The 26,180-nt window shown below is 52.7% G+C and overlaps 1 protein-coding gene across 3 annotated transcripts in view; it reads left to right on the top strand.

The window, feature by feature from the left end:
• Window positions 1–21,930, top strand: part of DNAJC5 (DnaJ heat shock protein family (Hsp40) member C5) — a 33,848-nt gene extending 11,918 nt beyond the window's left edge. For 2 of the 3 annotated variants that reach the window (XM_070419562.1, XM_070419561.1), the window contains exons 2-5: window positions 16,136–16,253; window positions 16,870–17,083; window positions 17,570–17,741; window positions 18,178–21,930. In XM_070419562.1, the coding sequence (XP_070275663.1) occupies window positions 16,147–16,253; window positions 16,870–17,083; window positions 17,570–17,741; window positions 18,178–18,281 (597 nt within the window). In that variant the 5' untranslated portion in view covers window positions 16,136–16,146 and the 3' untranslated portion in view covers window positions 18,282–21,930. Of the gene's footprint in view, window positions 1–16,135; window positions 16,254–16,869; window positions 17,084–17,569; window positions 17,742–17,824; window positions 17,894–18,177 lie in introns of all 3 variants that reach the window. The other variant, XR_011472084.1, reaches the window with a different exon arrangement.
• Window positions 21,931–26,180: the final 4,250 nt, after the last annotated feature.

Below are 26,180 nucleotides of genomic sequence, written 5' to 3'. Positions count from 1 at the left end.
ATGTGCAAACCTTCCCAGGTGTCTGTGATTTGCACCTCTGACTTATGGCGTCTCTTCACTTGGTTGCAGTCAGCGTGGTGAAACATGCCTAGATACACCACCACTTCCTCAGACCCACAGTCTGCTTCCTAAATAGGCCACCAGCTGACAGCTCACCTCAAGTTTGTTAGGCCCAGTTAACCTCCCCTAATTAGATGCCAGCCCCCTAAAGTTCTGAAGACAGATTTCCCCGGAAAAGGAAAATAACCTTTTACATCTAAACGTATGCAACAGGAATACTAGTGTTCGAGCTCAGCATCAAAAAATTGTAACCAGCGTTACAGACCTTGTCTATGTGTGTATTTTTATTAGTATTATTTTTAATCCTCACATGATATGTTTATTGATTTTAGAGAGAGAGGGAGGAAGTAAGAGAAACATCGATCGGTTGCCTCCCATACATACCCCGACTGGAAATTGAACCCACAACCTTTCTGGTTCAACCAACTGAACTATCTGGCCAGTGCACATGCATATTTATTTCTACTTAAAAATAAGTAAGTGGTTAGTAAAGTACATATTCAGATAAAACTTAATGTACAAGAAGGCAAGATCTGTGCTCAGAGCTGGGAAGAATTACCCTTGTTTGTACAACGGTTACTGATGGTCAGATTGTACAGTGCCTGGGAGCCCGGCTTGGATTTGGGTCACAGCCCTCCCCATGCGCAGCACAGTGGCCCAGCACATCACTCAGTGTGTCTTCTCATCTGTGAATTGGAGATCTTCGTCATAGTGGCTGTGCTTATTGTGTCCCTGTCGCAAGTACTCCACCCAGGCTGACTCCCAGGCACAGCGTGCGGAGGAGCTGGCAGGGAGTGTTCAGTAGCTTGCCCAGGTCTCTGAGCCCATCAGTGGCACCGCCAGGTTCCGGCCACCGCCCCCAGCACCCTCCTGGACTGGGTGCCTGTCCAGCAGACTTCTCGGAGCTTTCACGGGGGTTCAGGGCAAGTGTGATGTCTGCACACAGTGAGCTCCCTGGGTGGTAGCTGCCATGCTGGTGAAACTGCAGCAGTGCTGACGGGCTCTGTCAGCGCTTGTGCTGGCTGTGTTTTAGGTGTGTTCCTCTGGGTAACACTCGCTGCCTCTAACATGAGGCGGCTGTCACAGGTGGACTGTCATGGTGTAATTGGTGCACCTTGCACTTGGTCTCAGACCAGATTCGGTGGAACAGTTTGATTCTGGTCATGGTTGTAGGGAGGTAGTCACTGTGGGAGACACTGCGGCCAGGGAATCACAGTTTTGTCAGGAGTGATTTTACAGTTGGGGAACCTAGGTTTGATGGGGGGCCCTGGGTCAGGGATTTCTCTTCCTCTAGGTATCTGCTGTGGTCCCCAGCCCTTGGTGGTCAGGCTCCAGGCTTGCTGCTTCCTGTTAACCTTGTGAGTCATAAGGGCAGAATTCTTTTTTCTTTTTTTTTTTTAAATCCTTACCTGAGGATATTTTCCCACTGATTTTTAGAGAGAATGGAAGAAAGAGGGAAAGACAGAAATATTGATATGAGAAAAACGCATTGATTGGTTGCCTCCTACACACGCTCAACCACGGCCAGGACCAGGGAGGAGCCTGCCACCAGGGTATGTGCCCTTGACCAGAAACAAACCCGGGACTCTTCAATCCGCAGGCCAGCGCTCTATCCACTGAGCCAAACTGGCCAGGGCCAGAATGCTTGTTTTCTTTTAGACCAGGTACAAGACACTCTTCCTTGTGACCAAGCACAGTGCATATTGATGTGAAATGCTTGTTAGCTGCTGTTCTTTGGTAGGTGTGTTCCTTGGCCTGGGACTTAGGTTCATTGTTTCTCTTGTTCTTTGAAGACTTGTGGGGAGGTTGTCCCTAAAGAAGTGATCCATTTTACCTTTTACTCTGTCTCTGTTCTAAGGCTGAGCATCACTGTTGATTTTTATTTTCAGAGTGAAGGAGGAAAGGGGAAATATTTGGGGGTTCCTGTATTCCCAGCGACTTTAGAAATCATTTACATTTGAAATCCATTTGAAGTTGGGAATAAAGGTAACAGACAACTGTGACACGCAGCGTCCTCTCATGCTGTACACGTTTGCTGATAACATTCTCAGATATGTCTGTGGAGTTAATTGTTGGCCGGTTCCTTCTGATGCGCAGTATATTATTACTTTATTTTGGAATAAATAATAAATTCAAAGTTACACATTCAGACAGTTTTCTGAACCTTCTCACTGTCCCCAGCACTGTCAGCAGCTGGCTCCTTCCTGACCGGCGCTCCAGACTTACCTGCTTCTTCAGTGTCCTTTGGCCATGGAGGCTTACAAGTTCAGTGTAGATTTTAAGTGAAGATTCCTCCAAGGAGTAGACATAGCTGTCTTGAGACACCAGATGTATTTTTGTTTTTAGTAGAGTTTTTTGTCTGTATGATTGGTCCAGGGTGTGTGAGGCTGAGCAGCAGTTTGCTTCCCAGAGGGGTTTGCTGGTCACTGCCTGCCAAGTGCCACTGTATTCTGCCTCGTCACATAACGAGTTACCTTTGCCCCCTGTCCCCTTGGTAGTCTTGGGTGCCTGCCTTGGCCTCTTGGTCTCTGTGTGACGTGACTTGGTCTTGCCCTGTCAACAACACATGTCTCTCCAAGTTGAGTGTGAAGGTGTTCCTTCCTCCCCTCCTCTTCTTCCGAGTCTTGTCCGTCCTTTCCCTTTACACCTTATTAAGGCAAAGACATTGACATTGTGTTTTGTGATCACAAATTTGAACTTGCCCAGCTGGTGTAGCTCAGCAGTTAAGCATCGAGCCAGGAACCAAGAGGTCACTGGTTCAAGTCCCAGTCAGGGCACATGCCCGGGTTGTGGGCTCGATCCCCTGTGGGGGGCGTGCAGGAGGCAGCCGATTGATGATATTTCTCTCTCATCATTGATGTTTCTATCTCTCCCTCTCCCTTTCTCTCTCTCTCTCTCTAAAAAAAAAAAATCAATAAAATATATTTTTTAAAAATTTTGAACTTGCTTGTCTTGTGAGTTTATTCCTGAAGATCCATAAAATTTGGCATTGCTTCCCCTTGTGGAAGCTGTGTGTGTTCTGGACCAGGGACCCTGCTCCCAGCGCATTTGCTTTCTCTTGCCTGTCCGGGAGGCTGAGGGCAGACGTGGCTGTCCTGGAGAGCTCTGCATCTCGGAGCACGTCCCCAGAGGCAGTGAGGACCCTGGTGTGGCCTTCACGCTGCTGGTCAGCATCACCCAGACTTCAGGCCATAAAACCTGGCTTGCGGATGCTGACATTAACAATTGTCTTAAGTAGTGTTATCTAATGATGTATATAGAAATACCACCCTATCCGGTTTGGCTCAGTGGGTAGAGCTTTGCCAGCGGACTGAAATGTCCCAGGTTTGATTCTGGTCAAGGGCATGTGCCTCAGTTGCTGGTCCTCCCCAGCCCTGGTCAGGGCACATGCAGGAGGCAACCAATTGATGTGTTTCTCTCACATCGATATTTCTCTCCGTCTTTCTCTCTCTCTTCCACTCTCTAAAAATCAATGGAAAAATATCCTCGGGTGAGGATTAAAATAAAATAAAAAGAAATACCAAAGAATTTGTAGCTTTTGTAAGATTTTTGAGATTGACTCGGATGACTTCAGAAGTCTGAATGAGGTGTGCTAAGAATGGGATGGGATACAGTGGGCCCTGGAACAGCACGGGGTTAGGGATAAGGACTCCTGCTCAGTGGAAAATCCCACATCACTACGTCAACCTCGGCATACGAGGACTTCCAGCTGCAGCATTGACGTTGTACATGAGTTGGACTGTGCAGGTCTGTGGAAGACCCCGTGCAGCTCAAACCGTGTTGTTCCTGGTCAACAATCGGGTGTCTATAGCGAGCTGGAGGGACGCGGGGCTCCTGGGACTCGGGCACTGGGCTGTCTCATGTCCAGACGAATCAGACCGCCAGTGGGTGACAAAACTTTAGAAGAAAGTATAGGACAGTTTACTTTTGACCTTGGGATTGAGATGAATTTATTGGACAAAAACAAAGATGGGGAAAAGTGGGTAAGTTCACAAAAATTCGGTGTGTTCAGTTATATGGACATTAAGAACCTGTGAGGGCTCGGCCGTGTGCGTGCAGCCCATGCCACCCACAGCTGTGTACCTGAAATGGCTATGGTGGAAAGGCACCACCACGGACTGCTCAGAGCACTTGCCCTCAGCAGCCCGTGGGGGGTGGGTCCATGGCGAGGTGCCATGCTGCCCAGGAGCAGGCAACACAGGCTAGGCAGGGTGTCATTGTGGAGGTGCAGTGCAGGAGTGGGCAGCAGCTGGCATCCTTGACACATCGAGCTTGCCAGGGACCCTGGAGTTCCACAGGTAGTCCCATACCCTGCGTCTCTTCCTCCTGAACTGTGTGTGGTGAAGGACCAGGTGTTTATATTTAACTAGAGGCCCAGTGCATGAAATTCATGCACAGAGGTGGGGTGGGGGTGTCCCTCAGCTCAGCCTGCACCCTCTCGCAATCCAGGACCGCTGGCTCCTAACTGCTCGCCTGCCTGCCTGTCTGATTGCCCCTAACTGCCTCTGCCTGCCTGATTGCCCCTAACCACTCTGTCTGCCTGCCTGATCACCCCTAACCGCTCTGCCTGCCTGATTGCCCCTAACCACTCACTTGCCTGCCTGATTGCCTCTAACCACTCTGCCTGCCTGCCTGATCGCCCCTAACTGCTCACCTGCCTACCTGATTGCCCCTAATCGCCTCTGCCTCGGCCCCCACCTCCACAGCTTCGTCAGGAAGGATGTCTGGAAGGTTGTTCAGCTGTCTGGTCTAATTAGCATATTATGCTTTTATTATTATAGATTTCCAATGTCACAGACTGGTGATGCTTTTGCAAACTTTTGTGAAAATGACTAACTAGAAAAGTAAATCATAAAACAAAATGCAAGCCCAGATTCTTTCTTCTCTTTTACTTTTCAATAAACATTGAAGAAAATGGACTTTTTTATGTACAGTCTGAGGTTTGTATAACCATCACCCTTCTGAGGACCTGGCCGTCCCCTGCCCTGGTGCTGACTGGCCTCTCGCTGCTCAGTGTTCTGAGAGTCACCAGGTTGAATGGGGACGGCGATGTCCCTTGTCTCCCCATTCACAAGGACACGTGTGTTTCTGGGGTTTGGCGGTTACACCCATTCACCAACAGGTTCTTCCTTGTGAACACCATTTCCATTTCTCTTGGGTAAATGCTTAGGAGTGGGACTTATGGGTCATGTGATGAGTCTGGATTTTACTTTATAAGGAACTTCCAGAGTCTTTGCAGAGTGGCCCGCCCATTCCGCATCCCCCAGCTGTGTGAAGTCTGGGCACAGTTCACCCTCACCAGCTCTTGGTCTTGCCAGTCTTTTCTTAGGCTGTTCTAGTAGATGTGGTTCTAGTAGGTGTGTGGTGGTATCTCATTGTAGATTTAATTTGGATTTCCTAAGGAAGGAAGATGCGAGTACCTTTTGTGCTTGTTTGCTATTGTGTAACAGTTTGTTCACTCTTGCTGACAACTTCTGCATCTCCCCTGCTGAGCCAGCCTCACCCGGGGGCTTCCGTGCCTGGCACTGCCCTCAGGAAACTCACACCCCAGGCACGGCGCAGGGATGTGCAGAGCAGCACTGTTGGTAGGACCTGGGACCAACCCAGCACCTCCCATGACAGAGTGGATTGATGAATTGCGGTCACTTCACAACATAGAATTTGTCCAATACTGGAAATGAGTGAGTGAGAGCTACGTCCAGCACACGCAGAATGAAGCAGCTCACAGAAGGCTACCCACAGTGGTAGACCATTTTCTTAAGCTCAGAAAATTAAACTAAGTAGTTGAGGGAGAAACATACCAGAAAAAAATTTAAAGCAAGGGAGCTAATCAGGTGATGCGAACAGGGGCAATGGACAGTGCAGGAAGTGTCAAGGTTTTGTTGCTTTTCTAGTGTTTAGATTGAGGGGTGGGGTCACGGTGTTTACTGTGTCACTGTGTGTCATGACCTACATGCTCCATTTATTCCTGTGTAAAATTATATAATGAAATACTTGGAACAGAAATGGCCTTCCTTTTAAGATATTTTCAAATCTGTTTTTCCAAAATTGGTATATGATTTTCCCCAGCAGTAGGTTGAATTCAACAGCAACTTTATAAACCATTGCTCTGTGCTGAGATGACCAGCAAACACGAATCAGAATGCACGGTGCAGGAGCTCCAGTGGCGCCATTGGTCAGCGTGCAGTGCTCACACAGAATGCAGTCTTCCCTGGCGCTCTTGCATCTCAGGGGCGTGGCCTACAGGACGGGTGTTGTCTGTTCTGCTTATTTAGTTTGCTGGCAGATTCCATCTTTAAGGACAGGGTGCATGGCAGATGCTTCATAAATGTTTGTTAAACAAACTAATAGCACAGACAACATGCTCAAGGCTCAGGATGCTCCACACAAGGCAGCGGGGCTCTGCTGGGGTGCGTGGGGCAGGCTGACAGGCAGGGTTGCCCAGGGTGGTGTGCTCTGCGGGGCCCAGAGGTCTGGGTAAGAGGGAGCCGGGAGGTCAGCGGAGCCTTTGCCCAGGAGCGGTCACCTAGTCACCTATCAGCCTGGACTGGTGGATGCAGAGGCTGGTGTTGGGCTGTGATTTGCTGCTGCAGCTGGGGATGTTGGGGAAGCTCCAGAGTGGGGTGGTGACAGGAGCAGAGCTGAGCCTTGGACCCTGACAGTGGCGTGGAAAACCTGTGCTCACCAGATGCCTGCTCCTGTGTCTGCTGGCTGTGGTAGGCCTCCTGGTGTTTGTAGCAGCTGCACCAGGTTGCACTGCAGACCGCAGGTGTGCCCCTGTTGGTTCTTAAAGATGCAATGTTACTAAAGAAAGTCCAACCCAAAGTCGGGGCTGACCCCTCCTGGAATGAGGATTGGGAATGAACCTGTGATGTGTACTTCAGGTGGGCATGGCTGCTCCCAGATCTTGACTTGGGTCTCAGAAATGCCTTTGAAATTTAATTGAAACAGGTTTAGGGAAAACAAAATGGTGAGGTGCTACTTCAAACAACAGGTGGTCCCTGGCCAGTGTGGTTCCGTTGGTTGGAGCATCTTCCTGTATACACAAAGGTTTTGGGTTTGATCCCTGGCTGGGGTGTGTATGGAAGGCAACCGATTGATGTTTCTCTCTTTAAAAAAAAAAAATCACCCTAGCCAGTTTGGCTCAGCGGATAGAGCGTAGGCCTGCGGACCAAAATGTCCTGGGTTCAATTTCAGTCAAGGGTACATACCTTGGTTGCAGGCACCTCTCTGCCCAGGTCCTGGTGGGGCAGGGTGCGGGGGCAGGGGCGGGGTTGAGGGGGGAGCGGCTGGTGTAGGAGGTAACCAATGAGTTTTTCTCACATCGATGTTTCTGTCTTTTCTTCTCTCTTCTACTCTCCCTAAAAATGAATGGAAAAAATATCCTCAGGTGAGGATTAACAAAAACAGCAAAAAATCAATAAACGTACCCTCAAGTGAGGACTTTAAGGAAAAGAAGATGATAACTTTTCAAGGCTTGATTGTAATGATTAAAAATAAACAAAACTCGTAGCCCTAGCTGGTTTGGCTCAGTGCATAGAGCGTCGGCCTGTGGACTGAAGCGTCACGGGTTTGATTCTGGTCGAGGGCATATGCCCGGGTTGTGGGCTCAACCCCCAGTGTGGGGTGTGCAGGAGGCAGCTAATCAATGATTGATGTTTCTCTCACCATTAATGTTTCTATCTTTCTCTCCCTCTCCCTTCCTCTCTGAAATCGGTAAAAATATTTTTTAAATAATAAATAAATAAAAATGTAAAACAAACAAAAAACCTCACAGAACTTATTTTCTCCTCCACTGTTGTCTCCCTTTTGCCATCACCTTCCCTCAGAATAAAACAAGATCTCCATTTGTGGGTTAAATCTGTCTTTTGGTTCAAGACTGTTCCAGTTGAACAGGAAACTTAAACACACACATTGCCTGACAGTGGCTCTTCCATAACAAGATGCTAACTTATGGAATGTGTGTGAAACAGTGTAGAAATTTAATTTAGCCATTTCTGTGTTTGGACAGCATTTATTTCCTCTTCTGATTCAAAATATAAAACACCAGTTTGAATACTGTTTGTAGCAGCTACTTTTTCTTAAAAGAGCCAGTCGGTGTTTTAAGCTTTGTGATCACAGACGCCACAGGCCCAGTGAAGGTGTGGAGAGACTGGAGAATGTATACTTCTTTTTATTTTCTTGTCTCTAACTGGCTTTGAGAACAAATACCCTACGACAACAGTTGCTCCTTTTTTTTAAATCCTCACTGGAGGGCATGCTTTTATTGCTTTTAGAGAGAGGAAGCGGGAGAGACAGAAACATTGATGTGAGAGGGAAACATGGAGTTGTCTCCCACATGCACCCCAAGCGGGGATTGAAACCAAAACCTGAGAATGTGCCCTGAAAGGGAATTGAACCCAAGACCTTACACAGGATGATGCTCAACCAACTGAGTCACCGGGCCAGGACAAGCTACTCCCTTTTCTGATGCAGGTAAAATGGCCATACCTCCAAGTGCACAGACACTAACTAATGTCACTGAGTTTTGGTGTATGCTGTGCTTGTGAAATTAAGTTACAGAATGTTTCTCTCGCCCTAGAAGGTTCTCTTCACGGTTTGGTGCACAGTGTGTGGGGGATTGCGCTACTCCGCTGCTGTGTTGCTTTTTTATTAGAGAGGAGGGTCCTGCGCAGACAGACCCGGGTGCTCCATGCCCTGCCGCCGCACACTCGGTGACCTCACAGCTGCTGTGACTGACAGGCCCTGAAAGGGACCCATCTCAGTGCAGCCTCCAGCGGGCAGAGACACCGAGGCACGTGAGGGGAGGTCCTGTGCTGCTCATTTTCTTACTGACAACTTTATCATTTTATGAAGATGATACATGGATTTATTAAAAATTCAAACAGTACAGAAAAGCATGGCAATGAACATGATTTTTAAAATCAAGCAGTGGTGTAGGGTTAGATAAAGAAATGCTGTACAGCAAAGGATAAGTCTTTTAGCTTCTGGTCCCTGGTCCTTCCCAGAAACAACCCGATTACCAGGTACTCATCTTCCAAAGGTATTGGCGCAGCATTTTACTTTTACTTATTTGAATACTAGAGGCCTAGCTCATGGAATTCATGCACCGGTGGGTCCCTAAGCCTGGCCCAGCAGTCAGGACCGATCAGGGCCTTCCTTCCCCGACGCCCCCTGGTGATCAGCGCACATCATAGCAAGCGATCGAACTCCCGAAGGGACACTTTGCATATTAGCCTTTTATGTATCCTCCTGTATATATATGTAAAACCCTAATATGCAAATAGACCGAACGGTGGAACAATTGGTCGCTATGATGTGCGCTGACCACCAGGGAGCGTGTGTGAAACATGGTGGGTGTCGGCAGCAGGAGGCAGAGCATGGAACATGGCCAGTGTTGGCCACGGCAAGATGGTAGAGCAAGTGAGCAGGGGCGCCAGACCAAGGCGGGGCCCTGGTCACTATCATCGGGGCAAGCCTCTGGTAGTTACTGAAAGTTCTTTGCTCCTGTGTGCCATGGTCCCGCCCAGTGCTCGCACCCGCTGATGGCGCCAGAGCCGCTGCTGGCACCAGGCGCCAGCCCAGGTTACTCGGCGCCATCAGCGGGTGCAAGTGGCGGCTGCCCGCCCCGATTGCCCCTCAGGGCTTCTCCACCTCCCCCTGCTCCTGAGGGGCGATCAGGGCAGCAGCTGCTGCTCGCACCCGCTGACAGCAGCAGTCCCACTCGCACCCACTGCTGGTGCCAGCCCTAGTTGCTCTGCACTGTCAGCGGCGGGAGTGGGGTTGCTGGCAGAGAGGAGACTGGCACTGCGGTGGGAGGGGCTGGGCGTGGGCTCGAAGGATGGGCCGAGATCTGCCCCTGTGCCCACCACAGCCTCACGGCCCACAGTTCCTTTCAAGGTGCACAAATTCATGCATGGGCCCCTAGTATAATAAAAGCATAATATGCAAATCAATTGAACAGCAGAACGACTGGTCACTATGACACACACTGACCACCAGGGGGCAGATGCTCAATGCAAGAGCTGCCCCCTGGTGGTCAGTGTGCTCCCACAGGGGGAGCGCTGCTCAGCCAGAAGCCCGGCTCACGGCTGGCAAGCACCACGGCGGTAAGGAGCAAGGGGGGGCCTGGACTGCAAGAGCCCCGGACTGCAAGAGGGATGTCTGACTGCTGGCTTAGGCCCAATTCACAGAGCCTAACACTCATCCACTGAGCCACTCTGGCCGGGCAGTGCAGCATTTTTAATAAAAGCATTTGTTTGGATGTGGCAGTATTAATTATTGATGTTTTTCCATGGGTGGGGTCTAGAGGTCAAGTATTTAGCAGGCACTAACTGAGAATAAAAAATACTTTGTCGCCCTGACTGGTTTGGCTCAGTGGATAGAGCACCGGCCTGTGGACTGAAGGGTCCCGGGTTCGATTCCAGTCAAGGGCATGTACCTTGGTTGCGGGCACATCCCCGTAGGGGGTGTGCAGGAGGCAGCTGTTCGATGTTTCTCTCTCATCGATGTTTCTAACTCTCTATCCCTCTCCCTTCCTCTCTGTAAAAAATCAATAAAATATGTATTTTAAAAAAAATACTTTGTCGTGCCCGGCTGGTGTGGCTCAGTGGTTGAGCGACAACCTATGAACCAGGAGGTCACGGTTCGATTCCTGGTCAGGGCACATGCCCAGGTTGCAGCTCAATCCCCAGTGTGGGGCATGCAGGAGGCAGCTGATCGATGATTCTCTCTCATCATTGATGTTTTTGTCTCTCTCCCTCTCCCTTCCTCTCTGAAATAAATAAAAATGTATTTTAAAAAAATACTCTGTCACATCTGTATTCTCCAGCACAGTTCTGGGACCAGTACCGTAAGGAGTAGTAGTTAAACTTGCGGGGCTGTGTTTCTCTGTGGGTTATTGTGGCACAGTACTTAGTGGTGGAGAGTTGGCCAGAATATGCCAGGTAAACATAGCCCAAATCCCTGCTTTGTACTGAGGGTCTCCTGGCTCTGTGCCAGCCCAGCTGTGAAGTGGGTGCATGTCCTTGTTTCTGTCCGCAGTGACTAAAGGCACCCAGAGCCCTGCACCAACTTGCCTAGAACTAGGCTTGGAATCCTCTTGTCCTGATTCCAAATATCCTCTTTTTGGGGAAGGAGACTTGTTTTATTTTCTGCCCTCAGTAGGGGTCAGGTGGCTTACCTGGTGTTCCTAGGGCAAAAGGTCATGCCCTTCAGTTTAGGTTCAGATACCAATTTTCATTCTCAGGGACCAGGCTGACCATCCACGTGGGCCCTGGAGGGGGTTGAGGCGCCAGCACACCCTGGTGGCCACCCTGTGCCCTTCTGCTGTCTGTTGTGAATTCCCTGTCACCTGCCTGGCCTCTCCTGCCAGCCTCAGTCCCTCCACCCCATCACGCGTCCTCCTTGGCTTCCTTCCTCCGCAGAGTGGTGTCCTGTGGGGTGCGGAGCAGCCCTGTCCCCAGACGCTGTGTTCCGTGCCTCTGACCTTACGCTGGTTGGCATAGGCCTGCAGCTGAAAGTCTTTTCTCTTTGCTGTTTGGAGCTTCTTGGTGTGGAGGCCTGTTTTGCCAGGTGTCTAATGTGGCCTTGGCGCTAAAGGGGCCTCTGTTTGCACACCAGTGGTTTCCTCTCAGCTCTTGTCTGGCTCAGTTGGCTGTATTCTGTGTGTGTCTTATTCCTGCTGGGCAGGTTTTTTTCAGAGATATTTGAAGCCTCCTTTTGGGGGGCAGCTGAAGCTTCGCTCAGGCATTGCCTGCAAAGGCAGTGGATGGTGCCTTTCCCTGTGGCTGGTGATTTAGATCCCACCTTTGCTGCTGATAACAATATGCTGTCTGTCTCTACTTCAGGCTGATTCCCATGGTCTAAACCAGTGGTTCTCAACCTCCCTAATGCCACGACCCTTTAATACAGTTCCTCATGTTGTGGTGACCCCCAACCATAAAATTATTTTCGTTGCTACTTCATAACTGTAATGTTGCTACTGTTACGAATCGTAATGTAAATATCTGATATGCAGGATATATTTTCATTGTTACAAATTGAACATAATTAAAGCATAGTGATTCATCACAAAAACAATATGTAATTATATATGTGTTTTCCGATGGTCTTAGGCGACCCCTGTGAAAGGGTCGTTCGACCCCCAAAGGGGGCACGACCCACAGGTTGAGAACCGCTGGTCAAGATACTGAACAAACCAACACCACGGGGCCCTGCTGCTGCCCTTCCACACCTCCCCCATCCAGACTAGCCTGTGTGAGGCTCACACTCGTCCTCCGTGCATCCGCAATTCTGTGTTTACTGAGGAAATGCATTCAGTTGAAGGAATCGGACTGATTCCACTGTGAATGTTTTGTGCACAGGCTTTTGTGTGAATGAGTTTTCTCTTCTTTTGGATAAATTACCAGGGAGTGGCATGCTGGGTCCTGAGACCTCGGTAATGCTCTGTCCGTCTGCCCTCTGGATGGCTCTGCATGTGCAGCAGCTCCCTGTGCAGCACTCTCAGTCTCTCAGGTCCCACTCAGGACATATCACTCTGCTGGTTTAGACCCCTCTTTTCTTTGGTGGGAAGAAAACAAAATGTATTGGGGGAATGCAAAATTGGGGGCGGGTATGTAGACTTTCTGCTGCAAGGCAGCAGGAAGGGGGCCCCAGATGGGTTACCCTAGACCCCTTTTTGTCCATCCATTCGTTTACTGGTGGACATTTGGGGTGTTTCCAGAGTTTGGCTGTTGTGAACCTTTGTGTGTAAGTCTGTGCAGGGATAGGTGAGAGCCACGCCCGCAGTGGAGTGGCTGGGCCTGTGATGAGTGTGGGTGAAGCACTGCAGACTGTCCTGAAGGGGGCGCAGCCCACGGGAGCTCCAGTGCTTCACACCCTCATCCTCACTGACACATGCTCTTCTAGTGCACGTGCAATAGCGTCGTTTCTCAGTGACCGATAAGGTCTCACATCTTTTTGTGCATAATTGAACTTGGGGCATGTTGTGATTTTTTTTTTAATTAATAAATCTTTATTGTTCAGATTATTACAGATGTTCCTCTTTTTCCCCCCATATCTCCCCTCCACCTGGTTCCCATCCCACCCCATGCCCTTACCCCCTGCCATTGTCCTCATCCATAGGTGTAAGATTTTTGTCCAGTCTCTTCCCACACCCCCTTCCCCCCAAGAATTGTCAGTCCACTCCCTTTCTATGCCCCTGCTTCTATTATATTCACCAGTTTATTCTGACTTAATTTTTAGGTTCACTTGTCAATAGGTATTTATTTGTTGTCACTTTGTTGTTCATAATTTGTATCTTTACCTTTTTCTTTTTCCTCCTCTTCTTCTTTTTTTTTTTTAATGTATTTTATTGATTTTTTACAGAGAGGAAGAGAGAGGGATAGAGAGTCAGAAACATCGATGAGAGAGAAACATCGATCAGCTGCCTCCTGCACATTCCCTAATGGGTATGTGCCCACAACCAAGGTACATGCCCTTGACCGGAATCGAACCTGGGACCACCTGGGACCCTTGAGTCCGCAGGCCGATGCTCTACCCACTGAGCCAAACCGGTTAGGGCCTTCCTCCTCTTCTTAAAGAATACCTTTCAGCATTTCATATAATACTGGTTTGGTGGTGATGAACTCCTTAAGCTTTTTCTTGTCTGTAAAGCTCTATCTGACCTTCAGTTCTACGTGATAGCTTTGCTGGGTAGAGTAATCTTGGTTGTAGGTTCTTGGCATTCATCACTTTGAATATTTCTTGCCACTCCCTTCTGGTCTGCATGGTTTCTGTTGAGAAATCAGCTGACAGTCGTATGGGTACTCCCTTGTAGGTAACTGACTTTCTTTCTCTTGCTGCTTTTAAGATTCTCTCTTTGTCGTTTGCTCTTGGCATTTTAATTATGATGTGTCTTGGTGTGGTCCTCTTTGGATTCCTCTTGTTTGGAGTTCTCTTCGCTTCCTGGACTTGTAAGTCTATTTCTTTCATCAGGTAGGGGAAGTTTTCTGTCATGATTTCTTCTAATATGCTTTCAATATCTTGCTCTCTCTCTTTCTGGCACCCCGATAATTCGGATGTTGGTACGCTTGAAGCTGTCCCAGAGGCTCCTTACACTATCTTCATATTTTTGGATTCTTTTTTCGTTTTGCTTTTCCAGATGGATGTTTTTTGCTTCTTCATATTTCAAATCTTTGACTTGATTCTTGGGATCCTCTCGTCTGCTGTTGGATCTCTGTATATTATTCTTTATTTCAGTCAGTGTATGTTTAATTTCTGACTGGTCCTTTTCCATTTTTTTGGTATTCTCATTAAGATCCTTGAAGGTCTCACTAAGTTCCTCAGAGGTTCGTAGAAGATTCTTGAGTAGCCTTATAACTGTGGTTCTGAACTCTATGTCCTCCATTAGTTTGCTTTCCTCCATTTCTTTCATTTGTGACATGTTTCTTTGTCTCCGCATTTTTGGCTGACTGTGAGGAGCCGCTGTGTCTATAAGAAGAACTTCTGTGCTGGAGACACCCTTATGGGGCAGGACTTGCTTCAGTGGGGTTTTGGTGCTCACTGAGTCTGTTTCTTGAGTGTGTCCCTTATGGATGTGAGGAGTTGAAATCTGGTATCTGGCCAGGGGTACCCTGGCTCCTGGATCTCCAAGTCAACCACTGTGTGGGTCCACCCAGCAGGGGCTACAGCAATATCAACAGATTTCTCCTCTTTGTTTTGAGTTTGGAAGTTTTGGAGCTCCCTGACCCAGCTGCAGTTTGTTGGGTTAGGCTGCAAAAACACAGGTGGTTCCCTGCGCCACTGGCACAGCTTGGGCAGGGATATAAATTGAGTGGGGCGGGGTCTCCGAGAATCACCAGGGCGGGGCAAACAGCAATGGTTGTCAGCATCTCCGCGACTCCAACTCCATGTCTCTGCGTCCCTGAATCCCGCGCCCCCATGGCAACAATGATCCCTGCGAGCAGCTCTGCGAGAAAGCCACCCTTGCTTTCTGACCCACTGCAAGACAGTCCAGTTTCTCCCCGTAGGAGTCTGGGACCTCAGAATCTCGCCTTAAACGAGCTCAGTGCATTCGAGAGCTTGTCTCCCCTTCCGATTGAAAAAAACCGTGCATCCAGGTGCAGCCCCCCTCACGCGCGCCCCCGTACCTCTGTTCTTGGCGCCTCTGCACCTCCCACTCAGTCTCAATGCGCCTCTTTCTTTCCTTCTAGTTGTAGAACTTCCACTCGGCCAGCTTTCCCGTGGTTCTGGATGATGTCTGTTTTGTCTTATAGTTGTAATTTCAGTGTTGTTGTGGGAGGCAGCACGCACAGGTTTATACCTTATGCCACCATCTTGGTTCTCCATGTTGTGATTTTTAAAAAGTGAATGTTCTGCCGAAACCGGTTTGGCTCAGTGGATAGAGCGTCGGCCTGCGGACTGAAAGGTCCCAGGTTCGATTCCGGTCAAGGGCATGTACCTGGGTTGCGGGCACATCCCCAGTGGGAGATGTGCAGGAGGTGGCTGGTCGATGTTTCTCTCTCATCGATGTTTCTAACTCTCTATCTCTCTCCCTTCCTCTCTGTAAAAAATCAATAAAATATATATTTTAAAAAAAAAAAAAAAAGTGAATGTTCTGTCCCAGCTGGCATGGCTCTGTGGTTGAGTGTCGACCCATGAACCAGGAGGTCACCAAACTGGAATTAGAACTAAGATAGTGTTCTTCAGGCCTCAGTACCTGGGGTGGTTTATCTTCTGTTGTCTGTCATTTCGGAGAAAGGGTATAAGCATTAAGGTTTTGTAGCTGTGGGCTCCCTACTTCTCCCGTTCTTTCTGTCCCAGGTATTCAGAGGACCTGCCTTTGTGGTTTGTCTCTGTAGACAGCATAGTGAGTGGGTCTTGCATTTTTATTTTGACAATCTCTTCATTTTTCTTTTAGCTATACATACTCTCTGCTCTAGGTGTTACAATAAATCCACTTAATTTTGAAAGTCAACTTAGGGTAGTGGTATTACAGCCCTCTGCACATACAATTGAAAACTGCTATGCTGTGGTTGAGTGCCATGTCTGTACACTTTATACTTTTTGAGTTTTCTTTGAATTTTTCTTGTAGACTAACCTACCATGGCCGACCAGCGACAGCGCTCACTCTCTACCTCTGGGGAATCGCTGTACCATGTTCTGGGGCTGGACAAGAACGCAACCTCAGACGACATTAAAAAGTCCTACCGGTAAGAGCCATGCTTCGTGGGTGTGATTAGCACCGACCAAGAACTACCATATATATATTATATAAATTTTTTAATTTTTTTCTTGGCTGACTTAGTATTTAACATCTTTGTATGTACAGTGTATCCCTTGTACCTTAAAACGGGTACATTAATGTTTCCAGACTGTCTACCCTGGAGTAGGCAGTCCTGCAGCAAGCAGCTCTGACGTGCTGAGCGGGGCTGTTGGCCATTGGATGAGGGACTTGGTGCCACGCGGTGGTGACAGTCTGCTTGCCTGTTGTAACCTCCAGGCTGAACCTGAATGGACCCTTAGGTGCGGTGTCATTGGTGAAGCTGTGATGACTAAACACACAGCAAAGTACCTTATCAGACCCCCTGCCTGTTGCTTTGTGCAGGAAGTGGCAGTTAGCTGCTCGGACACTCGAGGTCAGGGTAGGGATTGCCTTTGCGCTGTGGAAAGTTGGAAACGGTGGCAGAGATTTCTTTTGACCCACACCTTCCGACTTCTGTGGAGAGGAGGACAGTGAGATGGTCATGGCAAATGTTCCTTCCACGGGCACCTCCATCCAGTCGGTGAACATGAAACGTGAGACCAAGCAATGGTTTTGGTTTGCAGGAAACTGGCCCTGAAATATCACCCGGACAAGAACCCTGACAACCCAGAGGCTGCGGACAAGTTCAAGGAGATCAACAACGCACACACCATCCTCACGGACGCCACGAAGAGGAACATCTACGACAAGTACGGCTCGCTGGGGCTCTACGTGGCCGAGCAGTTTGGGGAGGAGAACGTCAACACCTACTTCGTGCTGTCCAGTTGGTGGGCAAAGGTGAGGGCGTGGAGCTGAGGAGCGGCGGGTGTCGGACTCACTGGTTCCTGCGTGATCGTGTGCTCCGCACTCCTGACAGTGGTGATGGGTGGGTGGCTGTACCCCGCTCGTCCCGTGTGAGTGTGGGCAGTTGTGTGCCTTTCAAACTGAACGTTTCTCAACACTCTCCTTTACTCACTCAAAGCCCTGTCACGTGTGAGGACACAGGGTGCTGACGCCAGGGCGCTGAGCTGTAGGCAGCCCACATCGCTGCTGCCAGGGCTGCTCGCAGCCCCCTCTGTAAATAGTTTCTCTTTATGCACCTGGATGCTCTGTCTCTCCTGATTCCCATGTTGGTCCTTTCTTACACTCCTCGATGTGGAGGAGAATAGGAGCGCCCGCCTGTCTGTCTGTCGCTCTCATAGGGCAGCAGCGGGTGTGTGGGGGTGCCCCATTTGGGAGTCCCCGGTCTGGAGCCACCTCAGCCAGCGCCCACCTCCTCCCCAGGCCCTGTTTGTCTTCTGCGGGCTCCTCACCTGCTGCTACTGCTGCTGCTGCCTGTGCTGCTGCTTCAACTGCTGCTGCGGGAAGTGCAAGCCCAAGGCGCCCGAGGGCGAGGAGACCGAGTTCTACGTGTCCCCCGAGGACCTGGAGGCGCAGCTGCAGTCGGACGAGCGGGGTGAGTGCCGCCAGGGCCCGCCTGCGTGTGTGGGGTGGCGCCAGAACGGGCCCTCACCCGTGTCCACCTGTCTTGTCAAACAGGAGGGCACTGACATGGGGCCAGGATGTGTGTGGCAGCTGGGCCCGTTGAGGTTGAACGTGGACTCGGAGGTAAAGCAGACGAGGGGCTGTCCCTGCCCGCCAGCTGCGCTAGCTGTAGTGCCTGGGACCAAGTAGGTGGGGCGGGCCTCGGGCCAGCGGCGGCCTGAGGCGACGAGGTGGTCACGTCGGGGGGGAGATCCGTGAACAGCCTCTCCCTCCGAGTGCTTGTCCTGCCACCTGTGCCCCAGCAGAGCGACGGAGCATTGTCACAGGAGGACGTGTTGACAGGGCACACGGTGCACTCGGGAGGCCACTGTCCTCATGCGATGAACATGTGTGTGATTGCTTTTCAGAGGCCACAGACACACCGATTGTCATACAGCCAGCGTCCGCCACAGAGACCACTCAGCTCACAGCCGAGTCCCACCCCAGCTACCACACCGACGGGTTCAATTAAGTTCAGGAGAAGCTGTGATGTGCGGATCAATCAGCACCCGGCCACTTCGACCTGAGAATCATGAACTGTAGTCACAGAGGTGGGGAGGGAGCCGCTCTGGCCTGGGAAGGGCCCTCCCGCCTCTGTGCCCACCCACCCGCCCGCCAACCCCAACACGTGAAGTGCGTAGCATGCAGTATTTAAAGCAGTTTAGCTACGGTCGCCGTCTTCTGTTTTTCCTTTCTAATAGCATGTGTGGGGTCTGTTCCATGTCTGTCTGTGTTGTGGACGTGCTGCGGCGAGACCACATTGAGCACTGGTGGCACCACCGGGGCTGTCAGGTCGCTGCCGTGAGCTGCCACGCGGTGTGTCCCCAGCAGGTGGGAGGGGCCGCCCGCTCTGTGCTCCTGCACCGGCAGGTGCTGCCTGCAGAGCTGTGGGTCTGGTCCAGGAGGGGCCGCAGGCAGGGCCTCTCCGCACTGTGACGCCCCCAGGTGTTGGTGGCAAGGACAGTTAGTGCAGCTGCTGCTCACCTTGTGTGCATGGCCTTGTGGCGGGGCTTTTCAGAGGGTGAGTGTGCTGTGGGGGCTGGGAGCTCCTGATGTGAGCCCTCCTCCCGGCCTGGGTCTAGCCCGCGTCCCCTGTGCCACGAGCTGGGTCGATGGCCACAACCGGCGTCTCCCCTCTCCCTCCTCTGTGTCAGCCTCCACATTCCTCCAGGTTGAGTTAGAACTAATTTGCTAAAACCAGGCCTCTTTGTAACCATCTTGGATGTCGAAGCACCACAGTGGCAGCTGTGGCCCAGACAGTCAGTCAGGCTGAGTCCAGGCTGCAGGTGGCGCCTGGCTGCCCAGCCTCCTCTCTGCTTCCTGAGCCCCTGCCCACCCTCTTCCTTCAGCTGCTCCTCAGCCAGAGGCAGAGGCATCAGGGTCCTGGGGAAGGACCTGCTGGATCAAAGGCACACTCGGCGTGGGAGCCGTGGGCCCGGGGAGCCTGGCGCCCTTAGCTTGTTAGCCAGCAGCCAGACCAGGATCTCACTGCTGTTGCGGGCAGAGCCTTTGGTGAACTGCTGGAAGTCTGTCCTTCCTTCTGTCCCAGGCCTGGTGGGTGGCGCCCCTGCTTCGGGGGACTGAGGAGATGTGAGTTACGATGTACCAAATAGCAGATTCCCTGCTGGCCCTACACTCAGCTTCTGGAGGCTCAAGGGCCCCACGTGGGCCTGGTGTCTGCAGAATGAATGTTCTCGCTGCTCCTGTGTGTCCCAGGAGAGGGAAGGACAAGCTCGGGAAGGCTGCGCGACATGGTTCCCTGGCTCGGACGAACCAGACATGTTCCTGAAGCCACTCTTCTCCCCTGTGGCCCTTGCTGCCCACCAGACTGTGCTAGCTAGAGCTGTGTGTGGGGGCCTGGCCACTTGCAGAACCCTCAGTCCTAGAGCCCCTCCCGGCTGGCCCTCCTGCAGGCCAGCCTAGGACCTAGGCAGCTGCTTGGTCCCATTGTGGGTTTTTTTGTTCATTGTAGTGATCATGAAGATGTTCAATGAGAGGATATCCCTGCACTGTGATGTTGAGTTAGAACTAATTTGCTAAAACCAGGCCTCTCCTAAAAGGATAAGAAACTCATTGTTTGACCCACCGGGGAACGAGGGAGGAGGCGAGAACAGGCCATCTCCTGTGCCGACCCCGGTTACGAAGCCCAGGATTCAGCCTGAGCTCCTGGCCACCTTGGGATGCTTCTGGAAGTGATTTAGGAAATGAGTTGCTTTCCCCAGAATGACCAAGAGCCCGGTTTAAACCTCCACCCAGCCAGGCCCTTCATGTGTGTCATCGAGTCCCCGCCAGGTGTCTGCCGGTGGCAGCGTTGTGTTGCTCTTCGGGGAAGGACGGCAGGCCTCTCAGAATCTGTAAAACGAGATCGCGGTGATGGTGCTGAGGACCGTGGGCGGCCCTGAGGGCAGGCCCCTTCCAAGTGTTCCTGTGGTCGCTTTCAAGACGAAGGTCCCGGTGCGTTTCCCTCTTCTGCCTGGTCTGTTTTTGGTGAGCAGAGTTCTTGCGCCTGGAGAGGCACTGGTTCGAATGCTAAGTGGGGGGCAACCCTGTGCCTTCCAGAGCTGGGCCAGGTGTGGCCAGTGCTGGTGTCAGACGGCAGGTAGTGTGTGTGGCCCGGGGGTGTTGGGGTCTGTGTCAGAGGAAGCCCAACCGACTTGCCAAGGCAGGGCTGGCCTGACGGGCAGCCAGTGCAGTGGGCGCCCTGCAGGAAGCGTGTCTGATGGCAGCTGCTGGTGTGTAGGCTTCTGCTCTGCTCAGTGATGTGTCTCGCCTTGTCTTCCTTTTGGCTCTGTTCTCGTTTCAAACTGCTTTAGACATTACCACGCGGTGTGTGAGCCTCCCCCACTGTCCCATCCGTCAGTGCAGCCGCACCACTGGGCCCTGGCAGAGGAAGAGGTCAGAGTGGCTGTGGTTAGAACAGGCGGTGTCTTCACGCTGTCGGCCTGGGCTTCGCCGCCAGGCTCCTGCCAGGACCATCCTCGATGTTCTAGCGGGGGCGGTCTGTGCCTGAGGAGCCCACACAGTGCTGCCAGCCACCGGGCTCGGCGGGGAGCGGGGCGGGGGGCGGGGGGGGGGCCTGTCTGTCCTTTCTGGCTGTCATCTTGGTGCATCTCCCAGGGGCGGTGGGGATGGGCGTGAGGCAGGGGGCTGACCTCATTCCTTCCTCATGTTCTCAGCTGTGAGCCCATGCGACACAGGACTGACCTGCTTGCTTTGTTTGGTTGTGAACCTTCCGCCTGTGGAATTGGCCAAAGCTGCATCTTTACAGTCCTGACAGGCACGGTTAGTCTGTGCTGCAGGTGTGGGCAGTGGTGCATTTCCGTGTGTGTACATATGTGTATATGTATATATCGCGCAGCAGGACTGGCTGCTGCTGTCCAGTGGCAACACAGCAAGTACAATAAAAGTTGGCTCCAACACAGCCTGTTTCTTGATGAGTCCGGGCAGGAGGGAGTCCTGAGAGCTCTTCTGCTGGCTGCTCAGGAAACAGCACTGATGCCGCCGTGTTCCTAGAGTTTGGGCGGATGGCTGGGCGTGGTGCCTGAGCCCACTGCAGTGTCAGCTTACCCGGGGTAGGGTGCCCATCATGATCACCTGAACCACAGGTGAATGTCCCTGTGTGACATCTGGGAGGTGGTAGAAACCCATTCCACTTCGGAACATTAAAAACAATTTTCTAAGCATCAGATACAATCAGTGACCAACTGCATTCTAAACAGTCTCTGTTGGGACCACAAATTGGGCTGGGGGTCGCGGGGAGGAGCAGGGCCGTGCTGCCCCCGCTCCAGGAGGGGCGGCCTGGTCCTAGGCACACCTTCGATTTTGTTTCCCTGGAAAATGGACTCATGTTTCACGCTAAGTGAGGGGAGGCAGTTTGCACTGAAATATGTTGACGTTGTTTTTTAAAACTGAAGTGCAATGCGTGGGAAGCATTGTCCGCACTGGCTTTGTCCTGTGAGTGGAGCCTGGTGGAGCTGGGGCGCCTCAGGCCCTGTCCCCACGGGCACACCCAGGGCCAGGCGGGAGGGCTAGGATGTTTCCCCACAGTGACCTCCATCTTGTATGTCTGAATGTTGACCTAGAATAAAGATAACTGTTGTAAAATAAATGTTTTCACTGCAGACCAGGCATGTCTTATTTAGTTGTCCCTGTCCGGGGGGTCTTGGCCTGAGGACCAGCCCACCTTGGGGGCCCCTCCTCAGTCCCCTGGGGGCGGGGAAGCCACGCCCACCTGCCTACTTCACGTGTGACTCGGATGTCCTTCCCCTCCGCTTTCTAAATGCTGAGACTGGAGTGAAAAAGAAATGGGAGCTCTGAGAGCCCTGGGTCCAGGGCAGCTGGGATGGGCTCTGCAGCCCTCGGAGGGCGTGTGCCGGCAGGCCAGGGGCGCCTGCACTGTCGTCCCCTCTGGAGACATCAGCTCCACTCCTTCCGCGCCCGTCAGTGACCACCCAGCTGCGTGAGCGGCTGCCAGTGTTTGGAACGGGGCCCTCTCTCCCTCTCAGCTGTGCCAGTGCTCTGTGCTGACCTTGGGCAGCTCCATTCATGCCCACCTTTGGACCTGGCCACTCAGAGGCCTGCCCCACCGGGACATCCCTGTGGCCAAAACTCGGGTCCTCACTCCTGGACACCACTGTCCCCCCCGGGGTCATCTGTCCCCACGTCGGTGGTTTCCCAGTCCTCCTCCCAGGAGACGCCCATCCTCCCACCACTGATGGCAGGGGGAGCTGTCCCTGCACTGAAACCACCTTGTGCCTGTGGCCTTGTCCCTGAGATAAGAGTTGCCAGCTCTGCTTCCATGAGTGTCCCCTCTGCACACAACAGGTGGGAGAGGCCACTCTAAGCCAGAAGGCCCAGGGGTTGTGAGCAGCAGCTGTCTCCTGGGGGGGGGGGGGGGGGGGGGTCTTCCTCTGTGCCTTTGGTCTTAGCTCAGGGCAAGGCAAAAACATTCTGAAAAAATTAAACCAGCATCGGCTCTGGCCAGGTAGCTCAGTTGGTTAGAGCATAGTCCTGATACAACAAAGTTGTGAGTTCGTTCCCCGGTCAGGGCACATCAAGAAGCATCCTGGGCTGTGCCCTGCCTGCTGAGCAGTGTCCACCAGCTGAATTGACCACAGCGCCTGGTGGCTGGGCTCTTGGACACGGTGGTTTTAGTTTCTCACCGAAGAGGAGTGGGCCTGCCCACCCGGCGCCTTCCCTGGGCTGCGGCCTCCCTGCTTCCCTGTCTGCAGGCCCCTCCCACCTCTCTGCCAGCCTTAGTGTCTGAGACGTTTTTCCTTACAGTTTACTCTTCTTTGTTTTTTGTTTTTTTAATATTTTTAAAAATATATTTTATTGATTTTAGACAGGAAGGGAGAGGGAGATAGAAACATCAATGATGAGAGAGAACCATTGATTGGCTGCCTCCTGCACGCCCCCCACTGGGGATTGAGCCCGCAACCCAGGCATGTGCCCTTGGCCGGAATCGAACCTGGGACCCTTCAGTCCACAGGCCGACGCTCTATCCATCGAGCCAAGCCAGCTAGGGCTTAATATATTTTTTTATTGATTTCAGAGAGGAAGTGAGATGGAGAGAAAGATAGAAACATCAATTATGAGAGAGAATCATTGATCAGCTGCCTCCTGCACGCCTCCTCCTCGGAATCAAACCTGCAACCTGGGCATGTGCCCCTGACCAAAATCGAACCCGGGACCCTTTAGTCTGCAGGCTGACGCTCTATCCACTGAGCCAAACCAGCCAGGGCTTGTTTACTCTTCTGATTATCCTAATTAGGTAGAACCACGATTATATTCAATATTTTCTCTATGGGACTCTATGGACCATCATAAAGTAACCCAGCCCTCCACTGTCCTGGCCGTGTCCTCCCGGCCCCGCTGCCAGCAGGGGTCCCTGCCAGGGGCACAACCAGGGACCAGGTGGCCTGAAGCCCAAGCCCCGCAGGCAGGTGTTAGCAGGGGGTGTGGTCTACATGGAAGGGCTGGGCCTGTCGGGAGCCCCCCCATGCCCCCACCCCACCCTAGGGACCTGGCAGAGGGCTCTGTGTGCAGCTGGACCCACCTGATGGGGCGAGCGCCCAGCTGGAGGGGCTTGACCCAGAGGTGAGTGGTCCCCTGGGGCGCCCTGGGCCTGGACCTCCTGGACTAGTTGCTCCGAAACCGCTGGGGTCTGCTGCGTCAGATGCGCTGCCTGACCCTGTGGGCTGTGCCAATCAGCATGACCCGCTTGAAGTAGTTTATTGCAGAAGCTGGAGGGAATGGCCTGCAAGTCTGTCACACATGTGGGTTCCTGCGGCAAGGACAGGCAGGGACCTGGGTCTCCAGGGCCACACGAGAACTTCCTCTGCTCGATAACCATGGCAGGACCTGGGGAACCAGAGGGCGCGGGGAGGATCCGCAGGACATGCAGGGGCCGCCAGGTCTGGAGGGACGCCCGTGCACGAAGTTCGAAGTTCTCCCCTAGCTCTGGGCTCCAGGACCCCAGCCAGCGAGCGAGCACAGGGCAGGGCCAGTGCCAGTCGCACCGACCGGAGGTCACATCCTGGTGGTGGTGCTGCCTGGCTCACTGTCCCCGCGCCTCCCATTTCAAGTCTCAGGGGGGGTGGAGCCGTGAGCCTCTGCATCAGAGGGATAAACCCTGCTGGGCATCCCAGTTTAGATGCTGATTCCCCAGAACTTAGGGAGTGTCTGAGGCACCGCCCCCAGCGCCAGGACAAGGGCCCCTCTCCCCTAGATGCATTGTCCCCCAGCCATCTTAGTGGCTGACAGTCACACCCTCAACGCCCACTGGGACTGGGTACATGGAGACTGAGGGAAGGTCAGGGCTGCAGCTAGCCCACATCCAGCCACCTGGCACCTGGTGATTGTTGGCCCCTAGCTGGAAGCCCATTGGTGAGCAGATGTGCCAAGGGACCCGCACCTGGAGTAGGCCCACCTGCCTAGCATTTGCCCCAGTGGATGTGTCACTCCTGAAGTGGCCATTGCTTCCAGCCCAGTTCCTCCTCCAGCCTCATCACAGACCTGGTCCCACAAACCCCATGTGGGAATTGCCCCATTCTTGCCCTTTTCACCCAAGCACAGCCAAATCCACCAGCTATTTACTGCCCCACCACCTCCCACCTCTGAACCCTGTGCACCCTTCCCCGCTGCTCCCCTCAAACACTCAGCTTGACCTTAAAGAGCCTAAACACCCCTCCCCGCCCCCAGCTTCCAGCCTAAGGTCTGGCCCAGGGACCAGAGCAGAAGGTCCTCTCCCAGGACTTCCCCTGATGCCCTTGGGGCTGCACCAGGCCCGGGGCCCAGAAATCCAAGTGAGGTGCTTCCTGCCTCCAGGTGTGCCAGCTGAGGCACCACGAGGCCCTGCCAGCCCTCCAGACCCTGTGGGCACATGCAACATGCCTGACTCAGTGTGACAACCATGTGTGCCTGTGGCAGCCACTGCGGGGAAGGGACAGCACCTCACGGGCTGACGAACCTGAGATTGACCTGGAGACACCATTCTCAGGTTGGTCAGTCCTGGAGGCACTGCCCAGGGGCAGCTGGTAGGGCCCTCACAGGCAGGTTTCTCCTCCTGGACCCTCCCCTTGAGTGTACCAGTAGCTTCTGAACCAGTATAGGAAGTGGCTCCAGGTCTGCCTCCTGCCCAACTGTCCCCTCCCAGGTTCTGTGGATATGTCCAGGCTGCAGCCCCATCCTCACAGCTCTCCTCTCTCTTCCAGGTGAGAGAGGCCCAGATGCTCAAAAAGGCAGCTCGAAGGCCACCTGGCTCCCAACCCCCAATCGGTCCATCAGAGGGTATCCTGGGTGGGCTCATCCATCCCTGAGGGCACCACCGAGTCTTCTCCTCAAACTGGACTCTCCTGATGTGTCCAGTAGCTGTGTTGGGTGCTGTCCCCTGGACAGTTTTGGACCTTGGAACCTGGGAGGTTCCCAGGTGCCAGAGGAATTGCCCGTCCTCCCATTGGCCCCCAATTACCCTCCGCCATGACTGTCTGGAAGGTGACCCACTTCCATCACTCCAGGGGCCCCTGGCAAGAAATGAGCCCAAGTCTCCTAACCTGTGGCCAGTCTCCCTGAGCTGCTTCTGATGCGGGGACCCAGCTGGAGGAGACAGGCCCCCACTGACCCTCCAGAAGAGGGAGGAGGCTGTCTCCCCCAGGGGGCAGGGGCTGGGGGGGGCAGCTGCACCCTCTCCTCCTAGGACACGTGTGCATGCGTGTCTGTGGGTGGATGCGGCTGCTGCACTAGCGTGTCTGGTGGTGACGGCGCGTGTGTGTGTGTTTTCTGGGAGCTGGTCAGTCCCCAGCTGGACTCGGGGGCCCACCCAGGAATGACCTACCCCTGCCCGGTTACTCTAACTGTTCGCCCCAGTTCT

The sequence above is a fragment of the Myotis yumanensis genome, unplaced genomic scaffold (assembly GCF_028538775.1).
Source record: "Myotis yumanensis isolate MYYU_CA2020_CCGP unplaced genomic scaffold, mMyoYum1.0.hap1 SCAF_7, whole genome shotgun sequence".
In the NCBI taxonomy this organism is placed as follows: domain Eukaryota; kingdom Metazoa; phylum Chordata; class Mammalia; order Chiroptera; family Vespertilionidae; genus Myotis; species Myotis yumanensis.
This window is presented reverse-complemented; position numbering and strand designations above follow the sequence as displayed.